The sequence below is a fragment of the Anthonomus grandis genome, chromosome 2, assembly GCF_022605725.1.
Source record: "Anthonomus grandis grandis chromosome 2, icAntGran1.3, whole genome shotgun sequence".
In the NCBI taxonomy this organism is placed as follows: Eukaryota; Metazoa; Arthropoda; class Insecta; order Coleoptera; family Curculionidae; genus Anthonomus; species Anthonomus grandis.
This window is the reverse complement of record NC_065547.1, coordinates 1213018-1230183: the sequence shown is the minus strand read 5'-3', so window position 1 is coordinate 1230183 and position 17166 is coordinate 1213018. Positions and strand designations below refer to the sequence as shown.

Here is a 17166-nt window from a genome sequence, read left to right as displayed (position 1 = left end):
GAAGTTGAAGTTGTGAGACATATATAACTTGACAGTTGAAAACTGGCAGTCCCATACCTGTCAAGTGTCAATACTGTCAAAGCCATCTGTCACTGTCATCTTAGCTCCTTGACATTTGTGTTTGTTTATTTACTTAAATCCTCTAATTTGTATATCCCTTGATTTGTAAAATACCTATAAAGTATTTAAAAAATGAGTAAAACTGCCACTACGGAACGAAGTTTTAAGGTAAATCGATTATAGTTTTAAAAATATAAATAAATATCTATTTTCTTTGAGTTTAAGAAAACCTTTGAACATATTTTTAGGGCTTAAATGATACCACTGAGGACTTAACTCCTCTCTGTAGGACATGCCTTCGGAAAAAGGACGACATGAAGTTCCTCCCTCTTAACTTGGAGCAAATGAATTCAATACTGCAAAGGCTAATGTTCTTATTAAATGTTGAAGTAAGCAACCGAAAATTATTCAATAAAGTCATTTGAACATATCTCCTTTATAGATAACATTAGCGGAAAAGACCCCAATGTACTTATGCAGTACTTGTGAGGAATATATTAACATTAGCTATAATTTTAAGGAACAGTGTATCCAATCGAATGATTATATACAGAATTGGGTGAGCTTGGTAAGTAAAAAAATTTAGATAAATAATTAGCTTACACCCTCAAGGGGTCTTTTGTAGAAAGATTCAGATTTATTGCCGTTTGAAGATGAGGTTAAAGATCATATTGTGGATAAAAGGTATGGTATATAGTATATTTATTAAGACACTCCTTATTAAGGTCCTTATTATAGTGATTTAATAGAACAACAATGTTCATCTTGTAACACAACATTTAAAACCTTTAAAGATGTCCATTTGAATCACAGTGCTTCCCTTTGTCATCTTTGTAAGTTCCAAACATTAGGAACTGGTTTAGACTCTAGACAAATTGAGATGTCTAATGAGTGTGATGATGACCCTTTAAACCTTGATTGCCAAGACTCTAAAGGTAAGATGATACAGTACACAAATACAATATATAATATTTTCTGTGACAGATGATTTGGGAGTAAAGTACCAACAGAGGTTGCGGTTAAAGCAGTATAGCCCCGAGGAAATTAGAAACATTGTAGATGCAGTTAAAAAAAAGTACTATAAACATGTGACTTGTAAGATATGTAAGTTTACTGGGGCAGAAAATAGGAATTTATCAGTCCATATTGGACGGGTTCACAGGTAAATGTGGATGCTTAATGTAGTTCTAAGTTGACCTGATGTTTGCAGTGAAATAAAACACATGTGGTGTTCAATTTGCAATGAGACTTTCCCAGATCTGAACCAGCACCATGAAGAGGTTCATAGTGACGATTTAAAATGCCCACTTTGTGGTAAAAACAGGAGGAACATGGGCAAATTTGTTGAGCACATGAGTTATCATACAGGTATGTACAAATATTTGAAAGTAACTGTACCTAAATCAAAAAGTGAACTTCTAGCAAGTCGCTTTTTTCAATGCTCTATTTGTGGAAGCAGTTACAACTTTTTAAGGCAACTAAAGAGGCATCAGCTTCTCCATCATAGGGTTCAAAGGGCACCAGAGAAAACAGTTAAAAAATCAGTTACCGAGCCTGAAAAGTGCTCAGTCAAAGTAAAGTATTTGTGCCCTCATTGTGGAAAACAGTTTACGTAATAACCTTGTTAACGATAAATTCAATTTTTACTAAGAAATTCTTGTAGTGCCAACCATAAACTTGTGGTACACATTCGGTCCCATACAGGTGAGGCCCCGTACCAATGTGGCTTCTGTGATAAAAGATTTAAAGTGAGAGCTCATTATTTAATGCACGAGAGGACACATACAGGGGAAAAGCCTCATAAATGTACATTTTGTGATAAGGTAAATTAAGTTTTATTTAGTGTTAAATTGAGGAGTGTGTTAGAGTGGTTTATTTCAGAGTTTTGCTCAAAGTAGTACCTTGAAAACTCATTTAATTATTCATACTGGAAAGAAAATTGAATGTACGATATGCCGAAAGACTTTCTGTAGGGCTGCTCAGTTACGGTTGCATATGAGGGAGCATACAGGTGAGTGGTATTTTTTAAACTTATGATTTTATCATAATTTAATTTTAATTTAATCTTAATTTTATTGTCCAACAGGAAAATCCCAATACAAAAGACAATATTGAGTAATATGGTAACAAAAAATACAACTCAACTAACAAACTATGCATATAACATGAGTAAACCCACCCAAAAGCAATTATGAGTAGTACAATAGAAAAAAAACTGACCCAAAGCATCTCCAGCCCACCTATTACTGATCAAATCTATGACTTAACTGTAATCAATTGAGAACCAATAATTTATGCTGCAAAAGATAATGCTTGCATTACTTTTTTTTTTAAAGCAATTGTAGAGCCATTAAAAAGGTCCATGTTATTCTCTCTATTTAGTGTGTTAAACCATGCTCAAGTTGGTACGGGTTTTCTCAAGATAAAATTGAACTGGCCTTCTTGTGTGTATAGGAGGTACAAACAATTTTATTCACCCAAAATCAATTTTATTGCAGCAGTTTTATCTCTGGAAGGCTCAGTGAACTTCAACACGTCGCCATTCATTTCAAAGTTAAGGTATTCTTTTAAAAACTCGGAATGTCGCGTACAGGAGAAAAGTAAAACTTTAGTCTTCCCTGCATTTAAAAATAATTTGTGTTTCTTGCTGTTTACGGTGATTTTTCTAAGGTCCGAGTTTACATTTGCTTCAATTTTATTATTTTCCAATAGATCAAAAGTATAAATAAGCTGTGTATCATCGGCATAACTTTGATTTTGGAAAAATTCGACAAACTTTGCTTAAATCAAAGGTAAACAGCAAAAATAAAAGTGGCCCTAGAATGGAGCCCTGTGGCACCCCAGACATAACTTCTCTCACCGTCAAATCTAATTTACACCAGCATTAATTCTAACAAATTGCTTTTTATTACTTAGATAGTTTTCAGAGAATGAAAGAGAAGAACAATCTCCCAATCCAAAAAAACTTAAGTTTAGAAATTCGTAAATCGTGGTCTACGCTACGCAGTCAAATGCTCTAGAAAAATCAAGCAATATTAAAATAGTAGTAGCCATTCCGCTATCCAGACCCTTGATTATAAGATCAGTGACGTGAAGTAATATTGTGGCTGTTCCATGTCCTGGGCGAAATCCAGACTGATTGCTAGACAATAACCCATTCTCATTTACATACTCAAACAATTTATTGTAAATTACCCTTTCCAAAATTTTACTAATCACAGATAATAAACTAATTGAATCGTTTATTGTTGAAAGGAGGCAAGTTACATTTTATAAAGTTTGAGAAAAATGGAATAAACTATTCTAAGCAATACTGATTATTTTTGATTTTTTTTTTGAGTAAAACTAATCAAATATTGATAAGTAGATATATTAGTGTAAAACAAGGTAATTTTTTCTTTTTGTTTTTAAATAATTTTTATTGTTGTACATGTCACTTAGCCCCTTCAACAACTTATAGAAAAATTAAACTTTTTTTAAGAAATTATGTTTATTGAGAAAAAACTCAAGACAAATGGAAAGGTATAACCTAATTATGTTTATCTTTTAGTTGGCCAGTTAACAATCTCGTTATTAAATGGTTTATGGTTTTCTAGAAAATATTTTAAAACCAGCTTGATATGGTTTATCTTGGTTTCTTTAACTGGAATCTTGCTTGGATATGCCTTATTTGACGGCCATGTTACGATCCCAGCATTTGGCATTTTCAGGTGAAAAGTACTAACACTAAAAGGGCTGTTAATAAAGGGGGAAGCACTAACATATCTAGGTTTAGAGGCATCATGCTTAAAGTGATGAAAGAGTGAAACTAAAAAATTTTGTTTTTCGTTTCGTGGTATGCCTCTTGTGCTTGTCTCTAAAGAAACAACGTTCTTTTTATAAAATTTGATCCACCGGTCATTGTCAAAATGTCATTGTTATCTATTTCCATTACACTGAATTTCCTACTCGCACTTGACATAATTACACATAACATAACATAATAAAAGCAATTGGTGTCAAAACAGAGGTTTCTGACTTGAGGAATATTTATTGACTCCAGGTTGTCTTTTAAAAGTCACATTAATCAGGTGACTGGTAGGGCAATGAAAATGCTGGGTTTTATCCAACAGACTACAACTGATTTGTCTTTGTTTACTTTTAGATTACTTTATTGCTCTCTTGTTAGGCCCATCTTGGAGTATGGCTCAATTGTGTCGTCCCCGTCATATAACTGCTACATTGAGCAGATTGAAAAAACTCAAAATAAATTTTTAAGGGTGGCTACTTTTAGATGTGGTTACAGGAGACAGGAGTATTACTATCAGTGGGTCAGGGATAACCTGAACTTACCCACATTAGAGTCACGAAGAACATTACTCGACTTATGTTTTATGCATAAGGTTTCAAATGCTACTATAGATTGTCCCGAGTTATTGTCTCTTTTTAAACTTAGGGTGCCTTTCAGATTGAATAGACAATCAGAAATATTTTCAGTCCCATTCCACCATACCAATTATGGTATTAATGAGCCAAATACACGAATGGCTCAAAGTGCTAATGGTCTGTCAGGACAGATAAGCTTTTTTGACTCTAGGATTACATCTTTTAAGAGGCAGTTAAAGAATATTATTTTCCGAAAATCGATAAGAAATAATAACATTTTTGACAACATATTTGAAAGAAAAAGTCAATATTTCCTCCAACTTGATTGTTGTCTGGCAACCGAAAATAACAGTAAGGAAATATTCATTTCTGTACTGTAAGGAAATGTTATTTCCATACAGTAAACTTTAGAACATAAATGCGGCAGGCTTTTTCCTAAACAATTTTATTTTTAAAACTTTCAGCACAAACAAGGTTAATATTATATTTTAAAATTATTACTTATTATTTGTTATATTTACTGTTATTTGACAATTAGTACAAGTATTGAAAACTGGAAGAACTTGGGAACTAATAGCATTATTTTGTTGAATATTTTCCAAACTAATAATTTTATTTGTATGACAATAACTATTACTATAAATGATCTTGATGTATTGGTTTTTGAATCCGGTATGGTAACTAAAAGTTTAGATAGTAGGTCTTGTATATCTTGTACAGTCATTTTAACCAGCTCGTCCATTCTGCAAGCTCCGGAAATTCCAAATATTACAGCTACCTACAACAATAAATAAGCATGTAAAGAATCCAAATATAATTTGAAGTTTTGTAAGTTACCTTAATCATTAAATATTCCTTGTCTGGAGCTTCCTGAATAAATTTGTTTATTTCTTCTTTAGTTAAAATCTTGGATTTTTTTGGCTTATAGGCATGTGCTTGTTGTTTCAGGAATGCCCGAAGTTTTGAATATTCAGATATATCCACATCATCTCTAATTGCAAGGGTTGCCTTCAGCATTGAATAATTGGCCCATAAAGTTGAAGAATTCATCTTGGAACCAAGTTCCAAGAAGTATGCCATTACAACATTTTCCGAGAAAGAAGTTACATTTTTATTCGTACGTAGGAAAAGCTTAACATTCCCGGGCGATCGTAAAAATGCCAGTCGAGGCGCAAGCCGAGACTGGCAATACGGAGCCCGGGAATGTGGCTTTTCCTACGAGGTCTACATACTATTTTTCCGAAAATCGGGAATCATTAAAATTACGGTAAATTATTACTAATCATGTTAAAAATTTTAAATCAACATTATTATTTTTCCCTTAAATAAAAGAAGCCATGAAACATTGTTTTGTAACTACGGAAAGGAAGTACATAATTTTAAATTGTCAAACTTGACGAGTGAAAAGTTTATTTGTGGCGTCTTTCCAAAGTGTTGATTTTTTAACGTTTTAAAAAGCCAAAGTAACGTGTAAAATGATGAGTGATAATGACTGTTCCATTTCTGAAACCCTCCCAGAACTCACGGAGGCAGTGAATGCTGCATCATTGGAATTGTTACCAATAAAATCTAGAAATAAGTATAACTATGCATACAACCGCTTCATGGACTCCGTATTGCCAGTCTCGGCTTGCGCCTCGACTGGCAATTTTTACGATCGCCCGGGAATGTTAAGCTTTTCCTACTAGGTATACAATATACTATTCATAGGGGCTGATTTTAATTACTTTAATTAATTAACTCATCTACACCTTTCATTGATTTATAGATAGTTTTGTATCTGAATATATATGTTTGTATGGGTATGTTATGTAACACTTTTGTAAATGGATTCCGTAAATAAATAAATAAATAAAAAAGTTCTGTCGAAGCGCTTCAAAAGTTTTTTTAAAGTGCCAAAATCTCTATCGGATAGATCTGTTCTACTTTTTTAAATCTTGCTTCTACCAATGTCATATACATTCTGATGACTGTATTGTTTTTATTTTGCCCAGGGCAATTGTCACAAAATAAAAGCAGTTCCTCCACACTATCTGGAACATAGTTTTTTATGTAATGCAGCAAAAAAGAACATACCTCGTTTGGACCTTTACTGCCTTTGCCCAGTGGCGAAGCGTGAACTTTTTTTTCGGGTAGACAAACAATAAAAATCGTTAATTAGAAAAAAATGTGTATTCAATATTATTCACTTTAATGAAATACAAAATGAAAGTGTATGAAATATTAACTCAAAGAGGAAAATTATGTAGTGATATAAAAAAGAAATAAATAATTACTACTAGCATAAAAAGATAGATAAAAATAAATACTACTTACAAAAAAACACAACTAAAATACAATTGCCAATATCGAACAGTCGTTCATAAATAAACACTAAAAAAACCTTTTCTATACACCCAAAAATAAAAATACTAATTATTAAATTACTATAGCACGCGCCCCCACCAAATGCAGACAAAACTGAAGATGTATTGCGGCCGACCAGATCAAGCGTGTCCATAAACAATAACCCTCAACAGCATAATAAAATAGCTGGTCGACTTCGATAGACAAAAGCTCGAATGTCTTCCCCGCGAGTAAATTTTGCATACGTAATAGGCTGAATGCGGCCGGACCTCTGTAGCCTGCTTGATGCGTATTTGGTTCGATATGCTCCAAATTTCGGAAGACAAATATCAATGTGTCTTCCTGGGGCTCGTATACAATTATTGGGTGTCAGCCCTGTATTTTTATCTTAATCGGTGCGGCAGGCGGGGCGCGCCTTCGGATTAATCATGTTTAGATACTATATAATAATAGTAAGGATAGCGACTACGTTCTGTGTTATTTTTTTAAATTTTAATTCAACAATTACATGAAATAATTACGTGATAAATTAATGACAAATAACTGGATAATTTTGGGTAGACAGTGTCTACCTTGTCTACTCGTACGCTTCGCCACTGCCTTTGCCTTCGTGGTATATTTATGTAAAAGAAACTTTCACCGGTTTTAAATTTGTCAATATTAAACACGTTTACAGTCAATTGTGTAAGGTAAAACAGATCTTGTACGGGAATTTCGACGAAACGATAAGGCTAACACACTTTCATTAGTTTTGCTACGAGTTTCGGCTTCCTTAAGATATGTGTAAAATTTTTTGGCTCTTCGTTTGTGGATAATTAGCTCAGCAGTAGCAGTCCGTTTGGCCGCATCACCAAGTGAAGGACTTTTAATCTTAACTCCAAGTTCCTCACACTGGCAACACGTATCTATCTACCTGAGGTCGACCAAAACGGTAGTTAAAGTATTCCTTAAAATATTTCAAGTAATAATCATACTTTATAGAGGAATCTGGGTGTTTTTCTTTAAAAAGTTGATACATAATAAGTTTACCAGAATAATGTGTCCGTTTAAGAGGGAATGACTCAACATGTTGTCTTATTAAAATATTGCTTTCTTCGGGAATTGCATGAACCTTCACATTGTGGCCCCTTTTGTCACGTGGTGTTTGATTGTTTGACAACAACATTTTTATGCGTACCATTTAAGTTGAGAAATGCTTTTTGATAAACCCGTATTCTAGTGTTACCAACAAGAACAAAATTGAAATAGGTACATGATTTTTTCATTACTTCATTTTCAGTAATATTTTTTGGTTTTCTACTAACACTGCGTTTTTCTATAAGTCCTTATAGATATATATCCTGCTCATCTTTTGTCTTTAATCTATAAAATTTGTTGAATATTTCACTTCTGTCGTCCTCATTTAATTTAGTAAAACATTTTAAGGGGCATCTAGAAAAACACAACGATGCAGATAGGAAGTTAATCTAATATAGCAAAATTAACCTACTTGCATCCCAATCCAATGTCCTTTTCCGGGACTCTTTTTCCTCTGTAACTAACACATGAAATACCTTTTATTCTGCTCTGCTTTATAACATTTCGGGTATATTCGTCGTCATGTCTCACACACCTCTCTTTCTTTTTTTAACTTCGGTTTGTTCACTATTCGAATGCTCTGCCATTTTTAAGTCTTAAAAACAACAACAGGTCCTATCACGACAAAGTAAACAATGCAAATGGGAGCCTCGATTACGGAGCAAGGATCTTTAAGCCACGTGACGTTTACTTTGTAAGTTGTTGAAAGGGGGCAAGCGACGTCGCTTACCTCCTTTCTACACTAAATACAATTTCGAAGCATCAAGTATATCCATGCCTCTTTTCAACACCAAATGTCGCGAATATAGAAAGAGAGAAGGATTTTCACAATAACTCAAAACAGTAGAAAATGGCGCTTAACCCCTTTCAACAATAAACGATTCAATTGGTCTTTTATGTTGTGTATGTTATGGTAAGTTTTTGTTGAATTCTCCTTTTTTCGCGTTACATAATTTTAATTATTGTTTAGGTCTGATGATGCTCTAGTCGAGCGAAACATGTAACCTTCGTTATTTTATTAAATGTATTTGTGATGCCGTAGATTTCGTGTTTTTTACCTTTTATAAAAGTACACTACTATAGTCCGATTGTGGCAGAATAAGTGAGTTAATTAGCATAAGCTTAGACCCTGTCGGTAAAAAATATATTTAAAAGTATATAAACTCTGTAATTGAAAAATAAGCTACTGACAATTTCAACTTGTCATGAGCTTCAAAGTTCTTATCAAACATTAACCTTCAAGGTGCACCATTAATTAACATGTAAAGTGGAGAAATTATAGAGAATAATATAGAAATTATAGAATTAAAAGGTCCGATGTAGTCATGAAAATAATGATGGCCCCAGAATACTACCCTGAGGCACACCTTGTGTAATAACAACTGGTTTATACAACAAGCACCAATATTTCCTTTAAAAAATCCCTATAGTCTAATAATCCTAAAATCGTTTCCCTTAAAATCCCTATAGTCTAATAGGGCCAAACAAGACACTTTTGACTGGTCAATATTCCTAGAAATTTCATTTGTTACATTACAAACGTTATTCTATAATTATGTTTTTTCAACCGCAACATTAATATAAATGCCTGGATTATTTCGCTAAATAACCGCAGAAATGCAATTTTTGCTTCTATTACCAGGAATTACGTTTTTAGGTGAAAAACCGTACAAATGTGAAACCTGCAGTCAAACCTTCAAGCAAAAAAGCCACCTGGTAGAACATTCCAAGAGACATTCGGACGACAGACCATTCGAATGCAGTTTTTGCGGGAAGAGTTTCAAAAATCAATACACGATGAAAGTACACGAGCAAATCCATACAGGTCAGACACTTTTTGGTTATAATAAGTGACATACGTACAGGAATGTTTCATAATTAGTGGGACAAACTTGGAGGGGTTTTATCTGTTTGATAATATTTACGGTATTTATTACAAGGAAAAAAAATTATTTGCTTTTAAAGTGGAATTCGGTACCAGAAAGTGAACTTTTACCATTATTAATTTAAAAAATAAGATTTTTTCTTAAAATTTTATCACCCTGTACCTCAAAATCTAATGATTTTCGGATAAGGGTTTATTGCACAAACTTTCTTATTTTTGAGGCCCTCTACAACCCCTGCAAGTTTGTCCCACTAATTACTAAACCATCCTCTACGCCATACATTTCGTACTAACAAATGACGTTTCTTTTTCAGGTGACAAACCGTTTCAATGTTCCCAATGTACGTACGCATGTAGACAGGCCTACTCTTTAACCCAACACATGAAACAACATGAAAATGACAAGCCTCAAGGCCATAACCCACACGTGTGTCACGTATGTCAAAAGTCTTATGTCACGTTGGCACATTTGTTCACTCACATGAGAAGGTACAGTAAATAGAATAGAATTCTTGCAAATGCGGATTTTAAGAGGAATCGTGAGTGCAAGTTGAGGAATGGTTCAAGGTTTATTGAATTTTGCGTTTAAAAATATATTTCGTGTATCAAGTTTATCCTGAGGAGTGTTTTTACAATCTCTTAAAATTATAAAATCCCTTAAAAGGGTTTTTGAATAACAGTCACAGGTATCCTCATATTCTTGTTTTGGTCCTAGTAAATCTGAGACTTTCTAAAGTTCTTTATTCACAAAATTTCGTCATATATTTAATTGTTCTTTAAGAATTAATTAAAATAATGTTTTATGCATCAAGTCCATACACTTTATTAAAAAAATTATCAAAATCCATCGAGTGGTTTTTGAATACTACTCATAAGTGCTAAATATGGTGAGTTTTTCTTAAATTCTAATCTTGGACTTCCTTAAGCCTATTGCTAGTAAATCTGTGTCTAACTCTCTTTTGAGCTACAATAATTCTTCATATATGAAATTGTTCATTAGGAATTGTGTAAACTTTGAGTGAAAACCTCAAAAAAGTGCCCGGAATAATTTTTTCATTACGATGGCTAAAAGTTGTTTGACCCTTGAAAATCGTAAAGTTTTGGTTCTATTCAGTACTGTTAGCAAGATTTTCGTTATAATTTAAAAAATGTCTTTCAGATACCATCCGAATATTATACTGACCAACCAAACAGAGGAGCCTTTACCTTCAGATCCAGATGACCCCCCAGAAGAAGAAGAAGAAGAAGAAAATCCCTATATTCCAATGGAAATTAAAGTTTTAGAAAACAATGACTTTATCCCTGAGGAAAGTGGAACTACATCTAACCAGGTTGAGGAATCACCGATGTTAGAATTTACAGTATTAGATTAGGAAAATATGAAATTTAATTTTAATTGTCTTTGTTAGCTTTCACAAGCTGTAAGTAGCTTTATAGATGAACTGTTATGGTTTTCATCGTACATTAGGATCGATCGATTGAATTTATGTTTTATTTAAGAAACAAACACAAATTTTTAATAAAAAATTTTCGTAGTACGACCCTGATTGTAATGTCGCTTGTCAGTCAATTGATGTTTAACTCATGCTTCGTCTGTCAAAACCGATTTGTTGACATACAGGGTCGTAATGAGGCGAGAAAAATAATGAAATTTAATTTTATTTAATCGATGTATTTGTTTATACATTTTAAGGAAAAATATGCTACTGTATGTATTTTCTAGTCTATCCTCTATGCGTCTTTGCACTAGATATATCACAACTAGGTTGACTTGTACTGGATTTGTGGGTCCTAAAATGAAAAAAAAAATGTATATATATTATATGGAAATTAATTATTTGTTTTACTGTATTTTATCCTAGTTCTAGGAGTCTGGTACGATTTTTTTTTACATTGTTTACAAAAATAAATTTGGAAATAAAAGAAGTGTCCTTAAGAGTCCAAAGGAATAATAATAAAATCCTTCTACACATCCATCTTAAGTAAATATGAGCCTAACGTAAAAGGTTCTGTAAATACAAATATTCTCCATATATGAAATTTTACATTAATAATTGCCCTAACTTTGAATAAAAACCTCATATCAAAGCCTTAGTAAGTTTTTAAATTATCTTGCATTAAAGTGACATTTTTTTGTCAAAGAAATTCATATTAGATATAATAATTATTTTATTTAAAATAATGTTTCATATACTAACTCCATCGTTTTGACACAATTTAATGACGAAATTTTATACTTAAAGGCACATTTTATAGATACAATTCATACCAGCGAATCCCTCTACATGATTTCAAAATATTATACAAAAACTGATCAAGAGATTTTTGAGTAACAATCAGAAGTGTATATTATATACTCGCCGGCACAAAATTCCGCCACCCTGAAATATTGGCCAAGTTTGATGTTTTATAAATTTTTTATTTTTTATCAGATTCTCACGATTTTGCCATCAGTTTTTAGATACATTTGTTGTGATTTTTTAAAATCATTTTGTAAAGTAGCATTTTTCGATTAGGCTATATTATTAGGGATGTGAGCAAATTTTGCTGACACGGTCACGTCACGGTCATATTGAAAATGACGGTCACGTCATTTATTTTTATGACACCATCGTCATTTATTTTTTATCAATTAAAATCTTACTGTCGCAAAAATAAATGACGGTCATAAAAAATAAACGACCGTCATTAAAAAAAATGACAGTCATAAAAAATAAATTACTGTCACAAAAATATCAGCTGATTTTCAATGTTTACTGCTTAAGACAAGCTGCAACCTGCTTATTACATTGGCTTGGCTGGCTTGCTTGCTTCTTCTCGCGATCGGCGCGTCAATTCAGTTGTTCGGCGGCATTAGTACCTTTACAATAAGAGCTATTTTATATTTTCAAAGTTTTTTCCTGTGCCTATTTATTTTTTGTTGTGTTTTGTTTTTTAAACATCAAGAAAATGGGTAGAACTAAACGTATTGTATATAAATACTTTATTACTCTAAATAAGCCAGGACAGAAATTGAAATGTTACGAGTGTAAATTTTGTAAAAACAGGTTGCACACCATGCAACTAGAATGGGCTTACATCTTGTTACATGTGAAATGTGCCCTGACAATGTTAAAAAGTGAACTAAAGCTGAATGAGTCAGAAAAATCAAACAAGAGAAAACTGGATGTGTCGGTGGCTGGAAGTCCAGAGAAAGAGTAGTCGTAGTCAATGTAGCTCAATTAGTACCCTAAGCACTCTAAGCAGCTTTATTGACAACAATAAACCCGACGATCTAGATGAAATTTGGTTGATGCTAGCAAAGGCAATTTATGCTACAGGTCTGCCCTTAAATATAACAGAAAATATATATTGGATAACCTTTTTAAAAAAATCAGACCGTTCTTGACGTTGCCTTCACTTTTTGTTTTATCAAATTCGCTTTTAAATGCTGTATTTAATCAAGTTGAAATCGAAGTGACAGATAATTTAACAAATGCTAAAGTCCTGGGCATTCAATGCGATGCATGGACAAACATAAGGAATGAGAGCATAATTAATTTCGTTATAACTACATCCCAACCTGTTTTTTACAAATTATTGTCTACTGAAGAAGGTAGACATACAGGTAAGTACATGGCAGATCAAATAGAAATGGTATACAATAAGGTGGGAATTAACAAAATAATCGGCTTTTGCTCAGACAATGCCGCTATTATGAAGAAATCTTGGGATTTGCAGGATTTGCTACAAAGTAGATATCCAGACAAACCAATTTCATTTTACGGTTGCGCAGCACATACACTTAATTTATTGGTTACTGATATAATGAAATTAAAGACCACAGAAACTCTTCTTAATGCCTCGAAGTCCATAATAAAGGCAATAAAAAATAAATCGGTTTTAACTTATGCATTTAAAAGAATTTCAAAGGAAAAGCAAAAAGGTGAATCCTGCACCCTTAAACTTCCAGTAGCAACAAGATGGGTTTCCACAGTTACAAGTTTTGAGAGCCTACAAAAAAGCAAAAGCACTCTTCAAGCAATGGCAATCACAAAAGAGTATCAGACGTTGCTTGAAAAAAGGAATAAACATGATATTCTTGATGATATATTCTGGACGAAAATCGAACATTTTTTAACTTTATTACAACCAATAAAGAAATGGATTTTACGTTTGGAGTTAGACAAGTGCAACATTAGTGAAGTAGCTGTTGCATTTTATGAAATTGCTATTGTTTTTAAAAACCAATTGTCTACCTCGCCCTTATTGAAGCTGGAGGAAAAAAAAGTCTACTTGAAAGGCAACAGATGTGCCTTAGAGAAATACACTTTACTGCAAACATTTTGGATCCTCGATATAAAGGTAATTTTTTTTGATACTTAAACAAAACTCAATACCTAAAAATTGAATAAACTTAACGTAATTTAACTTTAATATGTAGTTAAGTATACTTTTATACTTATAATTAAATTATAAGTTAATAATTTTTTTTTGTTTTTTAGGAAAGCAACTATCACAAAAGGAAATTGTAGGTGGGTTAACTCCATCCATTCTGCCATGTACTTAGATTATGTTGATGATAGCAAAGTACTTGAAAATTTAGCCGCCTATAGGAGCAGCGAAGGTTTTTGGGGATTAAAATTTGTGCAGAATTGTGAAAAAAATGTTAACATTTTACCTTTGATATACTGGAAAGGTATTTGTACTGAAATGCCACTTCGACATGTGGCAGAAGCTGTACTTGGCATGCCAGCTACTTCAGCAGCTACTGAGAGAACTTTCAGTTCTTATGGATTTATACATTCTAAAACTAGGAATCATCTAACAACAAAAAGAGCTGGTATGCTAACTTATATACATCACAATCTAAAACTATTTCCTCATAAAAGCGTTAAACCGAGCAAAGATATAAGTTTCGGATTAGGATTAGTTGACAAGGAGAGACATGTCAGACATGTGTATTCTAGGATAGAACAAAGTCGTTTAGGTATTATTTTTATTTTAAGAAATATAGAAAAAACAGTATTATTCTAGAAACTATTTCCGATTTTGATGAGGAACCGTCTGGACCGTCAAAATCACCATTACCCTCTACCTCCACCTCTAAAACCTTACTTAATAACGGAAATGAATATGTAAGCTGTACCAGTGACCAAGAAGGTAGTACCACTGACGAAAGCATTAGTCTTATTGAAGAGTTGGAAGGTATACTTTCCAAATCTCAAAATGAACTTGATATTAGCTTCAGTGATATCTATAATTATGAGACTGAAGAAGATGAAGAAAATTACGAATTTTAGTTAAATCCAGTTTTATTACTTTTATTACCTACCTTTATAAGCATTTAGTTTGAATTTTCATATTTATGTTATTTTTTAATAATACAACTTTGTTTTATTTATAAATATTTTTTATTATGAGAATTTAATGTTTTATTTTACGTTGTATTATATTTTTTTGTTTGAAATGTGTGTTTTTATTGCTATAATAAGTACTTAGTTTGATATTGAAAATCAGAAAATATAAATGACCATAAATGACAAAAATTACAAAAATGACCAATGAATGACCGTCATTTTACATCCCCATAAGAGTGCCTAGGATAATTTTTTAATTATCATGGATTGAAGTTAGACTTGGCCTAATCAAAACTGCTTTGGTATAATAAAATTTTCACTTAAAGGCACTTTTTATAGACAAAATGTATTTCAAGAAATCGCTTTACATTCCCTTAAAATAAACATACAAATTCATCAAGAGGTTTTTGGGTAACAATCACAATTATCCTTATATTCCTATTTTGGTCCTCCTAGGACATCCCTAATAAATCTGAGCTGAATTCTAGAAGTTCTTTAGTCGCAAAATTCTTCATTATGAAATTGTTCGTTGTAAATTGCGTATACTTTGAGTAAAAACTTCATAGTTTTTTAATTATCTTGCATTAAAGTAAGATTTTTGTTAAAGAAATTGATTTTAGACTTGGCAGGACATGTTATTCATTTTTTTACTTAAAATAAAGTTTTATACATTAAGTCCATATTTATGATGTGTCATAGAGTGTATGGATATATCTTAATACTAAAAAAATTATTGAAATTTACAAGTGAAAATTGAATAGTACTCAAAAGTGTTAGATACTGCGAGTTTTTCTTATATATTGCAACTTTAGACTCTTTTAGATCGATCCCTCGTCAATTTGAGTCTAACTAAGAAAGTTGTTGGGCTACAAGAATTCTTGATATATGAAATTGTTCATTAGGCATTGGGTAAACTTTGAGTGAAAACCTCAATATTAATTTACTCAAAAACAATTTAACACTCTATAACTAAAAAACGAAGCAACTTTGGACTAAGGTAAGTTGCTTTAAATCGGATTATTTTAACTTCAGGAATATGTCCCAGGATTTTGTACAGACCCTTTAGAGACAACCTGTATATTTCAACAAATAATGCAGGAAAATTAGATGGTATAGTTGAAAATAATAATATGTATAATTGAAACATATAGAGTTTGATATGACTTTTTAACATGAAATGTGAATGCCTTCGGTATTATTCTTTACCAACCAAACGGTTTTAAAATCATAATATAGTGGCTCCAAAATATTTTCCAGTTTAAGTGTCCATTATTTGGAGAGCTATAGATGATTGCAGTCATACACATTTTTCACTTTTAAATTAAACTGAAAAAAAATATATCGCAATCGGTTTCCTCATACCTCGACTACAGCCTGCCCGCGCTACCCTTGGTGAACTTCTTCTTGGTTTTATGGACGTTGAGGTGCCTCTGGACTGTTTTCATCTCTATGAAACAGTGCAACTGTAACCGTTAGTTAGTTGTAACTGGCATCAATGGGAAATACTTTTCTGACGGCCGGAAACTCCATCTATGGCATATTTCGTCCGATTCTGCTTTGCTATAGCCATTTCTAAATAACAACAAAAATATACTGCTCAAGAATGGTAGGAAATACGTCTCTAATAACTGCGGGAAAATAAAACAAACAAAAAAAGCAACTTAAGTGTATTCAACAAAAACCCCGAATTTCGCTAAAAGTTGTTTTAAAAAATTCATTTTTATCTTCTTGATCGGTGAGAATGTGAACTGGCTTGTGAGAGCCGACGGCTTGTACCGGTCAGACTTGGCCCATTCTAAGCTACAATTTTCACTCTCTTGGTTAAAAAACGATTTTAGGTTCTCGCGAATTTCGTAATCTACCGGATCGGTTGAACTAAAAACCAAAAAAAAAAAAGCGAAATAAAAAAAAAATTAATTTTCGCCTTCTTTGAGGATCATCTTACTTTTGCCATTCGGAGCAGGGGCTCCGCTCCTTAAAGCAAATCACTTGGATAATGTTGAAGAAAATCGCACCGATGGTGTTGGCGGTTTCACTGTTCACTGTTTGTAAACATTTCCGGAAAGACGCGTCACAGTCGCAATGTGATCTAGA

General features: G+C 32.6%; 2 protein-coding genes across 5 annotated transcripts in view; one reads left to right on the top strand and one right to left on the bottom strand.

The window, feature by feature from the left end:
• The first annotated feature begins 66 nt into the window (after window positions 1-66).
• LOC126733520 (zinc finger protein 436-like) lies at window positions 67-11567 on the top strand. The gene is made up of 13 exons (XM_050436853.1): window positions 67-228; window positions 309-449; window positions 503-628; window positions 686-744; window positions 799-995; window positions 1045-1222; window positions 1271-1428; window positions 1483-1672; window positions 1724-1883; window positions 1942-2071; window positions 9506-9673; window positions 10048-10222; window positions 10893-11567. Exons 1-13 carry the CDS (start codon window positions 193-195, stop codon window positions 11104-11106), a joined length of 1932 nt encoding a protein of 643 aa, XP_050292810.1. The 5' UTR covers window positions 67-192; the 3' UTR covers window positions 11107-11567.
• LOC126733530 (phospholipase A2 phaiodactylipin-like) overlaps window positions 11392-17166 on the bottom strand; it is a 23499-nt gene continuing 17724 nt past the window's right edge. For 3 of the 4 annotated variants that reach the window (XM_050436867.1, XM_050436869.1, XM_050436868.1), the window contains 2 exons: window positions 17018-17161; window positions 16725-16947 (listed from right to left, as the gene is read on the bottom strand). In XM_050436867.1, the coding sequence (XP_050292824.1) occupies window positions 16734-16947; window positions 17018-17161 (358 nt within the window). In that variant the 3' untranslated portion in view covers window positions 16725-16733. Of the gene's footprint in view, window positions 11525-16434; window positions 16645-16724; window positions 16948-17017; window positions 17162-17166 lie in introns of those variants that run through there. The other variant, XM_050436870.1, reaches the window with a different exon arrangement.